General features: G+C 51.8%; 6 protein-coding genes across 6 annotated transcripts; 2 read left to right on the plus strand and 4 right to left on the minus strand.

The window, feature by feature from the left end:
- Positions 1–1,620: 1,620 nt before the first annotated feature.
- On the plus strand, positions 1,621–2,610 carry SCP_0400150 (hypothetical protein; the record flags this gene model as incomplete). The annotated part of the gene is made up of 1 exon (XM_027756756.1): positions 1,621–2,610. The coding sequence occupies one exon, from the start codon at positions 1,621–1,623 to the stop codon at positions 2,608–2,610; it is 990 nt and encodes a 329-aa protein (XP_027612557.1).
- A 561-nt stretch (positions 2,611–3,171) lies between these two features.
- On the minus strand, positions 3,172–3,756 carry SCP_0400160 (hypothetical protein; the record flags this gene model as incomplete). The annotated part of the gene is made up of 1 exon (XM_027756757.1): positions 3,172–3,756. One exon carries the CDS (start codon positions 3,754–3,756, stop codon positions 3,172–3,174), a length of 585 nt encoding a protein of 194 aa, XP_027612558.1.
- A 3,110-nt stretch (positions 3,757–6,866) lies between these two features.
- Positions 6,867–7,977, minus strand: SCP_0400170 (hypothetical protein; the record flags this gene model as incomplete). Its single annotated transcript, XM_027756758.1, has 2 exons — positions 6,867–7,831; positions 7,887–7,977. The coding sequence occupies 2 exons, from the start codon at positions 7,975–7,977 to the stop codon at positions 6,867–6,869; spliced, it is 1,056 nt and encodes a 351-aa protein (XP_027612559.1).
- A 777-nt stretch (positions 7,978–8,754) lies between these two features.
- Positions 8,755–9,880, minus strand: SCP_0400180 (hypothetical protein; the record flags this gene model as incomplete). Its single annotated transcript, XM_027756759.1, has 2 exons — positions 8,755–9,731; positions 9,784–9,880. 2 exons carry the CDS (start codon positions 9,878–9,880, stop codon positions 8,755–8,757), a joined length of 1,074 nt encoding a protein of 357 aa, XP_027612560.1.
- An 890-nt stretch (positions 9,881–10,770) lies between these two features.
- SCP_0400190 (Ribonuclease H) lies at positions 10,771–12,325 on the plus strand (the record flags this gene model as incomplete). The annotated part of the gene is made up of 7 exons (XM_027756760.1): positions 10,771–10,841; positions 10,897–11,289; positions 11,342–11,396; positions 11,668–11,749; positions 11,798–11,928; positions 11,990–12,199; positions 12,260–12,325. 7 exons carry the CDS (start codon positions 10,771–10,773, stop codon positions 12,323–12,325), a joined length of 1,008 nt encoding a protein of 335 aa, XP_027612561.1.
- A 494-nt stretch (positions 12,326–12,819) lies between these two features.
- SCP_0400200 (hypothetical protein) lies at positions 12,820–13,316 on the minus strand (the record flags this gene model as incomplete). Its single annotated transcript, XM_027756761.1, has 3 exons — positions 12,820–12,989; positions 13,052–13,066; positions 13,124–13,316. The coding sequence occupies 3 exons, from the start codon at positions 13,314–13,316 to the stop codon at positions 12,820–12,822; spliced, it is 378 nt and encodes a 125-aa protein (XP_027612562.1).
- Positions 13,317–13,574: the final 258 nt, after the last annotated feature.

Consider the following 13,574-nt stretch of genomic DNA (forward strand, 5'->3'; position numbering starts at 1 on the left):
ACACAGCCTCTCGGAGATGGTTGTGTTCACTGTGGAGACGAGTTCGCTTCTCGATCCAAAAGCTTCCTGTCGTCGCATCTGCGGCATCTTGAATGTGAGCTAGATGTCACCAGCAAGCACAAATATTGGAATGCAGGCTTCCTTACCAGTATGTTATCCGATCTTTGTTTGAACTTTGCAGTAACTCTCTCTGGCTACTATATTTGCATTGTAAGCAAATAGTTATCTCGGAAATTCGCCCACAAACGGACGATTGATTGTCGACCGACTCACGCGACTCGCTGAAGATTCTTGTATACATGACAAAACTTGCACAGCGGTGTCGTATGCCTTCTTCATCTTACGACCATTTCCATGGCGTGGATTCGCCGATGCAATCAGGTTATGTTTTTCCTACACAAATGTGTTTCCTTGGTGTTATGACAACGAGATATTGCGATACAGGAACAAATTTCATCAGCAGAACAAACGGTGCCATTATTTGATTCGGGTTGAGCCTAAGGGGAAAATTGACGATTACGAGCCAGTGTTTCAAGCTTGACCGGATAATTGGATTTCGTATACCCATGTACCGATTGAGACTTCCCTGGAAGATTCTACAGCTCCTGCAGCCAAGCCTTGAGCTGCACCAACGAAAGTTGTCTACAGGCATTGTCTGCGTGCCTCGTGGATCTTGTCAAAAGGAGTCAGCACAGGCCAATGCAAATACTTGGACTTGCGAGGTTTATTCGCATAACATAATAGGTGCGGGAGGCTGCCTAACCCGGATATCTCAGTTGCGAGAGTGAACGAGGGATGCCAGCGGCACTCGAGGTCGCAGATGTGACGACGGGATCTCAGTCACGGTATAGGAAGTTCCGCGACGCAGAATCGCGATATGTCATACCTCGCGTGTGAAGGACACGCTCTTGACGATGTTACCGTCTACTTGTGCATAGGGTCGATGGATTTGTCGCCAACCACGAGAAAAGGTGGCTACATCTGTTTTCCTCTTTGCCTATTCTTCAAAGATCAGCATATCGCGGTTACAGCCTAGCCTTAATGCACCTCACACGACTGTCAGGTGGTCCACCATAAGAGGTAGCGAGCTCCATAGAGTATCACCAGAAATCAGACGGTGGAACTTCCCGGAGGACATTAAGAGCTGCAGATAGTTGATGATATATAGGGACAGTGGAGCCGATCATATCGATCAAGCTTTCAAATTTCAAGCTTTCATCCTCGGCCGCTTTTTCTGACTCATCTCGAAACTCTCGATGACCTGATGCAGCGCACCTTCAGAAGCTGGGACGACTGACACCTAATTTAAATTAGGCAGAAGGGAGGCTACAGTCTATTCCGGCACGCGCCAATCAGTACTACAATGCTGACTCAGCATGATTTCGTACATATAACACCACAGTTGCATCCAACCATCCACATCTCGACTGCAAAGCGTTGTCGGTCGCGTCAGAGTTCATCCTGACTACGGCGGGAAAATTCACACCCAGATCACTGCCCTCGACATGTCGGAGACACCAACTTCGCAGAGTCGCACCGGGCAAGTTTCAGGCGCCGAGAGCTGTGGCGTAGAGAATAGTGAGAAATCATCCGTGCTGCTCATATTTCCTCGTCACTGATATGCCCATTCGAGATGACACCGCTGTATCCCGCAAAGCCTGGAACGACGAGGAGTTTTTTGCGAAGATCGCATACTTCCGCGAAGAAGCGTTGGAAACCCACTTGAATAAGTTTCGTGTTTGGAAGACCCTCAACCGAGACTATCTCCCACTTTTCCGGCAGGACGTGCACGTATGGTATGGTGATGCGCCTTACTACGTCCGCATTGTCGACGTCCCGGGGGCACTCTCCGGAGACATACTCCGTTATAAGGCCGACCTGCCGCTGTACGATTGCCATCTCGAGATCGTCGGCGACACCGTTCGAGAGATCGACTTCAAGCCGTATCCTCCAGAGGAGCTTGAGGAGGAGGAGAGTTCCAACGTTCTCGAGGGCGACGCGCAGGAGCTCTTCGCGACCCTCCCGCTTGTCACCTTTGACGTTGACAAGCATTTCGCTAAGCCGGCGAGGACGCGGCGCGAGATCGAGGTTCTACAAATGTGCAAGGGTGCGCCGCACTTTGTGCAGCTTCTGGGACGGCTGGAAGATAACAAGCTTGTATTTCCCAAATACCCATATGACCTCCTCCTTGCCGCGATGGGCCATAAATCTATCGACGCGATACGCAAGTGGATGCTCGACATCATCGATGGTATCGCATTCCTCCACGCGAGGGGCGTGACATATCGGGACTTCATGCCGCGTAACTTCCTGTACGGAGATCCCGTCGTCATCTGCGACCTGGAGTGCCAGCTCGCATCCCGTATATGCAAGGCGCCAGAGGTGTTGGCCTGGGACGATCCTCCGGATACCGTGTTCGCTCCCGCGAGTGACATATATGGGTTAGGCATCCTCCTCCAGCTGTTGTGCTACGCGAATAATCCTCGCAGCCCGTATGTCCATTGGCCTGTGCTACCGCCTTTTGACAAGATCTACGAGGCTTGCACGCAGACGAGGCCTGAGGACCGGCCTTCGTTGGTGCAGGTAAAGACTTGGCTGCACGAGGTTTAGGTGACAATCGATGCTCCTTTTGTTTTAGGCTAAAGATGTGCAGAGCTCCTACCGTTCCGAATTTTGTATCCCTCCTCGAGTCTTGACGCGTGTATGTACAAATCGTTACCTTGATGGTGCCGGCAGATCTAGTATGCTCGTTCTACGCACATACGCGTTTTGCTGCATTGGTTGCCACCGAACGGAAGGCGGCTGGTGACTGTAACGCGGAGGTATTACCTATGGTGGCTACAATATATGCAAGAGATGTGCTGGCGCGCATCGAGTGCAAAATCAGAGTGTCACGCATATAAGCGGGGAACGACATTCGCAGACGCTACTATTGACCACATTCAAACGTACTGCGGCGACAAATCTACAACACACAACTTGAACTTTGTATCGACTTCAAACACACTAACAAGTACAAGACAGACGTATTCACGAAGCAACGAAGATATTGCATACCTCTATACTCATGGGAACTGCAGCTAGGTGTGCGAGATCACGAACACCGCTACGAAACCACAGCGGTCAGATCCTAGGCTGCCGTGAGCAAGACATGTCAGGCTTACCATTTTATTACAGAGGGCGATGAGACCTCGTATCCTTGTGTGCGGAACCAGTTCGAGTAATGCGAGTATCACACTCGATCACGCATGCCATGGTGACAGGATCCTTTGCATCCGGAAGCCACGCAGTCGGGACAGCGTCCTTCGTGTTGCCTATGCCAACATCAATGGCCTCGACGATGTTCTTCCTCCCTTCAGTGTGCTCCAGGAGCATCATACCAGGCGTGACGTTGCCGGCGTAGTAGAGCCCGAGGACAGCGGTCATGTCGCCAACGAGCGACCTGAACTCGACAAACAGAGCCGCAGGAGGAACCTCGGTGTGCTCCGTGTTAAACTCGTATGCCTCTCCCGTGGCGAGCCAGCGCTCAGGATAGCACGAGGCATCCTTGACGGGCTCGGATACATTTCCCGATGCAACCATCTTCTCTCCATCCTCAAGAGAGCAGTGGGCATGCACGAGGTAGAGGCCGAACTTGTTGTCGTATTTGGCCAAAAGAGGCCCAACTTTGGCGAAGATGTTAGCACGGTCAACGAACTTGTCATCGGCCTCGCCGAGGGTGGGGAGATTGTTGTACAATGTAGCGAGTGTCGACATCGGAAGGGTACGTGCAGCAAGAAAAACTTCAAGTGTGTTTGAGCGATGCAGTGAACTGGGGCCTCCTAGCACGCCTGGAACAGCATTTTATATCTTTCATCGTGGTACGTATACGGCATCATGGCCGGGATTGAAGATCCACTGTCCTGGAACTTCGGATGCTGAGGCGTAGCCCTCGCGAAAAATGCTGACAACCACCACAGACGCCCACAAATACGAGTCAGACAGATCGCGCTAGTGTGCAACAAAGAATTTGATATATTGCGACCGTAGACCGATAACAATCAGCCACACTCTCTTCCGAGCGGCGATGGGTCGATAGAACCCTGATGGGAATTATTTTTTGATTGGCCTACTTCTGCTGAGGTGGTGCAACATTCGGCAACATGATTTAGAGGCTCCCGACTGAGAGTAGATGACTCGGGCTGGGAGAACTAGTTGCGGTTCTTGCGGGAATCATCTGATAGAATAGTTCAGGACGCAATATGACTGACGATGGCTTTGTCAAATACCTGCCTGCTTACGATGCTTTGCACGTTCTGCAAGAGATCAGTTGCAGGATCACCGGCGGACGAATGGACACAGCATAGTCAGTGTCAGGGGACAACATCCGAATAAATTCCCTTCTGTCAGAAGGAAACACAATGGCCAAGCATGTCCTTCGTCAGCGGTGAGTCGAAATAATGGGACTGGGCTGCGAATATCCCACCGAAATGGTTGCGACAAGATAGTCTGCTAGCAGTCATGACAAGAGATGTAACTGAAGACTCGCTTAGCCGAGAGGTCTGTTCGATGCAGCTGTAGCGCCAAAGTCCAGATCTACTCCGTCTTCCGCAGAGTGACCTGAAGACCAACAGAAGTTCTAGAAATTAGGCAGATGCGCCAGTTGGTTCTCTACCCGGAGGAATGGAACAACCGCAAGACCAGCCCGTTCACGGACGTTCGATATTGCGCACAGATTAAAAAAGCGCATCCTGACAGCGGACAAGGCCCATCATGATGATCAGTACACAGTGTCTCTCAGAAGAGAAATGTGTGTCTTGGAGAACCGGAGCCGCGTGGATGCACGGGGGTTGGATATCTTACTACAAATTTTGTGATTCGACGATCTGGGTTTCACGCGAAAACGGCGCCAGTGGCTGCAAACAGCCTGCGCCCATAGCCCTGAGTCGCAAGTTCTGAGCACAGCACGGTGGGCGGTGCAAGCGCTGAGATCTGAGAGAAGTAGCCTATAGCTAGAGGTTCCAGAAGTGCTGAAATTCAAACGACACTCGGACGTCAGACACGGATATCCGAGGCACGAAGGTTGAAGCAGAGTGGCTACAACTGCCTTTGGGAGACTAACTCGGACTGAGAACAGAGAGAGTCGTCGGTTCGAATTCATCGGATGAATTCGAACCGACGACTCGCTATTTCGCCTCGTGACGCGTGACTACGAAACGGAGAATACGCGTGACCGGTGACCCGAGTGGCAAACCATTTCACCGTCAGTTGGATAATCGAAGGCCAGTTCACGTCTCTACTGCCCAAGGATGCACTTGGCCATTGTGTTTTCTTATGGCGAAGGGGAATCGATTCCGAAATTTCTCTTGATGGCTGACTATGGCCATTCATCCACCGGTGACTGCAACTGATCTGTTATCATAAGTGAGCAGGTATTTGACAAAGTCGTCATCTGTCATATTATGTCCTGAACGAATCCCGTATCCTCCCAGCTCGAGTCATCCATTCTCAGTCAAGAGTGTGATCATGATGCCTCTGAATCACTGTGCCAAATATTCTCGATATGCACCTATTTGCGCCACCTCAGCTGGCTAGTCGAGTCTTCAGTTACATCTCTTGTCATGACTGCTAGCAGACTATCTTGTCGCAACCATTTCGGTGGGATATTCGCAGACCAGTCCCGTTATTTCGACTCACCGCTGACGAAGGACATGCTTGGCCATTGTGTTTCCTTCTGACAGAAGGGAATTTATTCGGATGTTGTCTCCTGACACTGACTATGCTATGTCCATTCATCCGCCGGTGATCCTGCAACTGATCTCTTGCAGAATGTGCTAAGCATCGTAAGCAGGCAGGTATTTGACAAAGCCATCGTCAGTCATATTGCGTCCTGAACTATTCTATCAGATGATTCCCGCAAGAACCGCAACTAGTTCTCCCAGCCCGAGTCATCTACTCTCAGTCGGGAGCCTCTAAATCATGTTGCCGAATGTTGCGCCACTTCAGCGGAAGTTGGCCAATCAAAAAATAACTTCCATCAGGGCTCTATCGACCCATCGCCGCTCGGAAGAGAGTGTGGCTGATTGTTATCGGTCTACGGTCGCAATATATCAAATTCTTTGTTGCACACTAGCGCGATCTGTCTGACTCGTATTTGTGGGCGTCTGTGGTGGTTGTCAGCATTTTTCGCGAGGGCTACGCCTCAGCATCCGAAGTTCCAGGACAGTGAATATTCACCTGGGCGGCACGAGGGACGTTGTCCCGACTGGGCGGCCTCCGGATGCAAAGTATCCTGCCACCATGTCATGCATATGCACAATTGTGTGTGATAGTCATGCTATGCGAAACAATGCGAAACACAAGGGAACGAGGTCTCATAGCGTTCGGAAGTAATATGGTAAGCTTCACTTTTCTTGCTCACGGCAGCGTATGATCTGACCGTTGTGGTTTCAAAATTCTGCTTGTGCTCTCGCACATGCACGCTATCTCCCAGTTCCCATATGCAGCGATTTGCGGTGTCTTCGTTTTGTCTTCGTTGCTTCGTGATTACGTCTCTATCTCCTACTTGCTTGTGTATTTGCCAACTGAAGAGTCGATACAAACTTCAAATTGTACGTTGTAGATTTGTCTCCGCGTTACGTTTGAATGTGATCGATAGCGTTTGCGAATGTCCCGCCCCCTGCTTATAAGTACGCGTGCATGAACCTGACAGTCTGACTTTGTACTCGATGCTTGCCAGCATTTACCATCAACGTGAATCACGCTTTGTACATACAATTGTCGAGACTCGAGGAGCAATACAAAATTTGGAACGGTGAGAGAACTGCTACGTATGCACATCTTTAAGTTATAAAACAAATAGAGGCATCGATTGTCGGCCGCATCACCTAAAGCTCCTGCAACCAAGCCTTAAGCTGCAACAACGAAGGCCGGTCCTCAGGCCTCGTCTGCGTGCAAGCCTCGAAGATCTTGTCAAAAGGCGGTAGCACAGGCCAATGGAAATACGGGCTGCGAGGATTATTCGCGTAGCACAACAACTGGAGGAGGATGCCCAACCCGTAAATATCTGTCGCCGGAGTGAACGCATTATCCGGAGGATCGTCCCAAGCAAACAATTCCGGCGCCCTGCACGATGCGAGCTGGCACTCGAGGTCGCAGGTGATCACGGGATCCCCGTACAGGAAGTTGCGCGGCGCGAAGTCGCGGTATGTCACGCCCCTCGCGTGGAGGAATGCGATACCATCGATGATGTCGAGCATCCACTTGCGTATCGCATCGATAGATTTATTACTGACTGCTGCAAAGACGAGGTCGTAAGGGTGTTTGGGAAATACGAGTCGGTCGTCTTCCAGCCGTCCTAGAAGCTGTACAAAGTGTGGTGAACCCTTGCACATTTGTAGAACCTCGATCTCGCGCCGCGTCCTCGCCGGCTTGGCGAAATGCTTGTCCTCGTCGAAGGTGACAAGCGGGAGGGTCGCGAAGAGCTCCTTCGCGTCGTCCTCGAGAACATTCAAATTCTCCTCGAACTCCTCCGCAGGATATCTCTTGAGTTCGATCTCTCGAACGCTGTTACCGATGATCTCGAGATGGCAGTTGTACCGCGGCAGGTCGGCCTTGTAACGGAGTATGTCTCCGGAGAGCGCGTTCGGGACGTCGACGATGCGGACGTAGTACGGTGCGTCACCGTACCATACGTGTACGTCTTGTTGGAAAAGCGGGAGATAATTCGAACGGAGGGTCTCCCAGAACGGAAACTTGTTGAAGTGGATTTCCAACGCTTCTTCGCGGAACTGCGCGATCTTCGCAAAAAATTCCTTGTCGTTCCAGGTTTTGCCGGAGGCACAGGTATCACCTGGAATGGGTATATCAATGATGAGGAAATACGAACAGCGTGGATAATTTCTCACTGTTCTCTACGCCACAGTTATTGGAACCTAGAGTAGAGATTATGGAAGATGAGATTTGACTTAGCGATGCAGCTGGCAACTTGTCGGACATGGTGTTTGATTGGGGATATTTTTTCTCGTCGAGAAATCAATTCCAAGGGGGGACCTGGACGGGAGAACGCGTTCAAGTCGCTGGTATAAGTTCAACTTGGTCGCTAAATATCCTGGGGGATGAGTCAGCAGCTTCGTGATTTGAGCCGCCATGTTGAATTTGCCAAGCGCTCGAATCCGGAGCGCTCACAGTTACCTGATACCGACGGAGATCGGACTGTAAAGTGCAAGTACTGGTCTGTGTCAGTATCGAGCGGTAGTTGGACCAGAGGTCGCCCTGGCAGGGCGGTCACAACAGGTTAGTGTCATTCTTGAGTCAGCCAACACCCGCAGAAGCCGCATCAGGATGCACAAGATCTGACTCCGGGTCTGGTCATTTTGGCCAGTCAACGCGTAAACAAATCCAGGAAACTCATCCTAGCACGGATCTGTTGCCTGGATAGCAACTGCGTTGTGTGGTCGTGAAGATTCTGATCCGATCGCAATCACGACCACGTGCTATGGGGCGTTGAACTTCTCACTGTCAGCACCTGCCGTGCTCAGAACTTGCAATTCAGGATTATGGGCGCAGGCAGTTTCCAGTCGCGTGCTTGTGCCGTCCTCTCGTGAATCCTTGACCATCGAATTACAGCATTTGTAGTAGGATACCCAATCCCGGTGCACCCACGCAGTCCCAGTTCTCCAGTGACAGCCGCCAGTGCCTATACCGCCCTTCTCTTCTGAATGACGCTGTGTACTGATCATCACAAACGGGGGCACCGATTGTCGACTGCATCACCTAAAGCTCCTGCAACCAAGCCTTAAGCTGCACCAACGAAGGCCGGTCCTCAGGCCTCGTCTGCGTGCAAGCCTCATAGATCTTGTCAAAAGGCGGTAGCACAGGCCAATGGACATACGGGCTTCGAGGATTATTCGCGTAGCACAACAGTTGGAGGAGAATGCCTAACCCATATGTGTCACTCGCGGGAGCGAACACGGTATCCGGAGGATCGTCCCAGGCCAACACCTCTGGCGCCTTGCATATACGGGATGCGAGCTGGCACTCCAGGTCGCAGATGACGACGGGAGCTCCGTACAGGAAGTTACGCGGCACGAAGTCGCGATATGTCACGCCCCTCGCGTGAAGAAATGCGATACCATCGATGATGTCGAGCATCCACTTGCGTATCGCGTCGATAGATTTATGGCTCATCGCAGCGAGCAGGAGGTCATGTGGATATTTGGGAAATACGAGCTGATCGTCTTCGAGCCGTCCCAGAAGCTGTACAAATTGCGGCAAACCCTTGCACATTTGTAGAACCTCGATCTCGCGCCGCGTCCTCGCCGGCTTAGTGAAATGCTTGTCCTCGTCAAAGGTGACAAGCGGGAGGGTCGCGAAGAGCTCCTTCGCGTCGTCCTCAAGAACATTCGGATTCCCTTCCTCCTCAAGCTCCTCTGGAGGATACGGCTTGAAATCGATCTCTCGAACGGTGTCGCCGACGACCTCGAGATGGCAGTCGTACCGCGGCAGATCAGCCTTGTAACGGAGTATGTCTCCGGAGAGTGCACCAGGGACGTCGACGATGCGGACGTAGTATGGCGCGTCACCGTACCATACGTGCACGTCCTGCCGGAAAAGCGGGAGATAGTTGCGGCTGATGGTCTTCCAAACCCGAAATTTATTCAAGTGGATTTCCAATGCTTCTTCGCGAAAGTGCGCGACCTTCGCAAAAAATTCCTCGTCGTTCCAGGCTTTGCGGGAGACAGTGGTATCACCTGGAATGGGCATATCAACGAGGAAATATGAAGAGCATGGATAATTTCTCACTATTCTCTACGCCACAGCTACTGGCGCCTGGACCTAGAGTAGAAATTCTGGGAGAAGAGGTTTGACTCAGCGACGCAGCTGGTAACTTGTTGGACATGGAGTGTGACTGAGGGGTACTTTTCTCGTCGAGATATCAATTCCAGGGGGACCTGGACGAGAGAACGCGTTGAAGCCGCTGGTGTAAGTTCAACTTGGTCGCTACATATCCTGGGGGATGAGTCAGCAGCTTCGTGATTTGAGCCGCTATGTTGAATTCGCCAAGCGCTCGAATCCGGAGCGCTCACGGTTTGGCCTGATATGTACCGATGGAGATCGGACTGTAACTAGTGCACAGTGGTGCTGTTACACTGTACTGGTCTGTGTCAGTATCGAAGGCGTAGCAGCAGAACGCACTGGCAGGGCGGTCACAACAGGTTATTGTCAATCTTGAGCCTGCCTACACGCGATCTGTGCAGAAGCCGCATCAGGATGCACAAGATCTGACTCTAGGTCTGACTTCCACTGGCAGTCGAAGAAAACTGGTCACTTTGGCCTGTACTGACGTTAAAAAATCAGTACACTCTATCGTCCTAGTGAAGACGCACCGAGGCAACGGCCTCGGTAGGAGCTGCGTTATGTTGGCCGTGAAAGCTTTAAAGATTCTGACAACGTCCGATTGCAGTCACGACCACGTGCTACTGGACAAGTTGAACACGACTATCGGGCCACGGCATGGTCTGTGCACGCCTCCTCACCAGAGGCCGTCGAATTTGACCGTTCAACGTTGCAACGGTCACGTCTCTTCCGTCCGAAGGAACTGGTTCTAGTGACATATCCATCATTCCCCATCACAGCTATCTCAGCCACCATTCTGGCTCTCAAGAACCCGAAGCAGCCCTGCTTCTTCACCTTTCATCGATACGCTCGGCTAACCGACTCTGCTCGCAATCTCTCACAGCGTTTCGCCTTTTGACATACCGCAGTTCGTATTTTGTTGTCGAATCTCTCATGCCGAGGGCAAAGGGGCCCGCCTTCTACGCCGTGTCGAAGGGCCGCGTTCCAGGAGTATATCTGACATGGTATATGCCTCGAAGTTAACTCTCCATGAGCCCGTCTACTCATTTGGAGACCCAGGGATGAATGTGAGGCTCAGGTCGTTGGATATCCTGGTGCTAAGCATAAAAAGTTCACCACCGCCGCAGAGGCGGAAGCTTGGGTTGGCCTCCCTGCCTCTGGCTCGGGATCCGCGTCGGGAAGTCGGAACGTCCCTTCGGTGACTACGCACACCGCGCAGGTGATAAAACCACACAGCAAGGTTGACTCTAAAGCCGCACTAGCCCCGTCATCCTCGTCCAAAGTGCCAAGTGCCTCAGACAGCGCTAAGAGCGGGAAGAACAGGATCACGGCTGAGACCCTCAAGGATGAGAGTTTGTGGGACATTGTCTACTCTGACGGGTCATGCAGAGGCAATGGCAAAGCTGGCTCTATCGCTGGTATCGGCGTTTGGTGGGGCAGGAACGATGCAAGGTCTGGCATTGCATTGAATTTCATTGGAGTTTTGATTTTATCGATTATCTAGAAATCTCGCAGAGAGGTGCCCTGGTGTGCAGACGAATAATCGAGCCGAGCTTATAGTACGTACCTCTCTATCGCTTATGTTTTGTATTCGTCTCGCGTTGGCTGGCTGCCCGATGGGTTTTGCATTAGCGTGCGTTTCAGGCGCGAGAAACGTGCGATAACCTTGGTGGATGCGAGATAGGACGCAGGTTTCGCACAATTTTGCCGCTGAGAGACGACCGTAGATTGCCTCGGGTAGCCCTTCCGCATCCATCTACAAAAATTTCCCCGTTATCCTCCGACATCGCTCCTTGTTCTGACTCCATGATTGACTTGTTATCGTGCCAGGCCATCGTGCGCGTCCTCGAGACGGCCCCTCGAAATAAACATCCGCTTTTGATCAAGACAGACTCAAAGTACAGCATCAGCTGTGCGTCCCCCATCCACCCGGTGACCGGATACTCACCTCTTCTGCCAGGCTTCCATGATTGGCTCCCGAATTGGATCCAGAATGGTTTCATAGGGTCTAAAGGCGAGCCAGTGAAGAACGCACCCCTCATCCGCTACATCTCCACGCTTATTGACGAGCGCGGGCTGGCCGGCCAGAAGGTGCGCTTTTCTTCTTGACGTGTCTAACGCGAACAGTGGCGCGGCTAACCAGGGGATGCAGATACACCTTCAGCACGTGCGCGGGCATACTGGGGAAGAGGGGAATGAGGGCGCGGACCGCCTGGCGAACCGTGGTGCGTTGATGCCTGAGGAGCCCGAGCGTGACTGGGAGACACTCGAAGAAGAAGTCTTAAAGCGCTCTCGCGGGAGCGAGCGCGCCGCGCTGGGTGCTGCTGCTGCATCTGCGACGCTGGAGGATTTGGACCTTGAGGTGCGTGGATCCGTGTGTGCATCTGGGCAGTCGGTGAACTCGACTCGTCTTCAATTGTAGGCATACGCAGCGGGCTTGCTCAGCCCGGAGGAGCTAGAGCGTGAGATGATGGAAGAGGGCCTTTGATTGTCGGCGTTCGAACTGGAGAAGTTGATTGAGACTTAGGACATGTCTATTGTACGTATACCTTCTGCATGTGCTACGACTGATATCGCGACGTGAACACTAAGTGCCGAAGCTCATATGGATAACGTGTGTAATTGTACCATTCTTTGAATGTTTATATTCTTGGGTGATGACAGTTATCTGTGGCTCGTTATCCCATGTCTAAACGAGTTGCTTCTGCCCGTGTTAATATCACAGTCGCGCTGGTGAGTGTTGATGCAAAGTACCTTTGAACAATGCACTGACTGCCGCTAATATACAATTGCACGCAGAGAAAGGGATTTGACACAACACGCAGCTTCAGCACTTTTAACTCTTAAAAGTTGTGTGAGTTATATCGAACCATCCTCTGTGTCACCTTTCGTCTACGAGGTCACAAATCGTGGATCGTTGGATGCGAAGCTATGCTACAGTTTCGAGACTACCGATGCGTTCTGCAAATACGCCTGGGATCTTCAGAACAGCCGTTGATGCTCAGCAACGCCTATGTCCTCTCCCGTAACCCCCGCGGCCCCTGAACGGACTGCATCCGAGATTTGCTTGTTACGTGCTGCTTCGTCGCGGGCTTGAGACTCCTGCACATGCAGTGTGCCTGCGTTCAGGTTATCCTCGAGGACGTCGACACCTGTGGAGAAGTAATTAGGTATGTGTCAGCACAGCCGAGCAGTGTAACCCAGTTACGAATACCTTTGTCAAGATGTGCTTCATGTGCAGGCGTCAGTACAAGAAGGCTGGAGTACAGCAAGGTCGAGAGCTCACGTTTCCCTTCTGTTTGTGTGCTCTTCTCTTCGTGGGGGGGCACGAGGAAAGAGTCGGCGCTCGCTTTCTGGTATCTGACATCGCCCTCCTCTTGTGGCGTGTCGAGGAAGCTCGTATGGTCAACTGGGAGACGACTTTGTACCGCTGTGTCTCTCTTCTCTTCTTGAGGCGGGATGAGATGACTCGAACTCATGATGGTGGATATAGTTGTAAAGTGGTACGGGAAAAAGGAGAAGGTGCAGTGAGAGCTTGAATGTGAGTTACGTCGCGTCTGTTCAAAGGATTTTATAGTATCCCGGGTAACACTATTATAGTAATGACATCACGCTATGAATGGCAGACCAGGAGCGGAGCTCAGCTGGAGCTGCGTTGACGAATACACCACCTTCCAAAAGCGGACGTGCGTTCCTCGGCACTGTCACGTGCTGTCGTGTCGCTTGATCCCAGCTGT

The sequence above is a fragment of the Sparassis crispa genome, assembly GCF_003851025.1.
Source record: "Sparassis crispa DNA, contig_000003F, whole genome shotgun sequence".
Lineage (NCBI taxonomy): Eukaryota > Fungi > Basidiomycota > Agaricomycetes > Polyporales > Sparassidaceae > Sparassis > Sparassis crispa.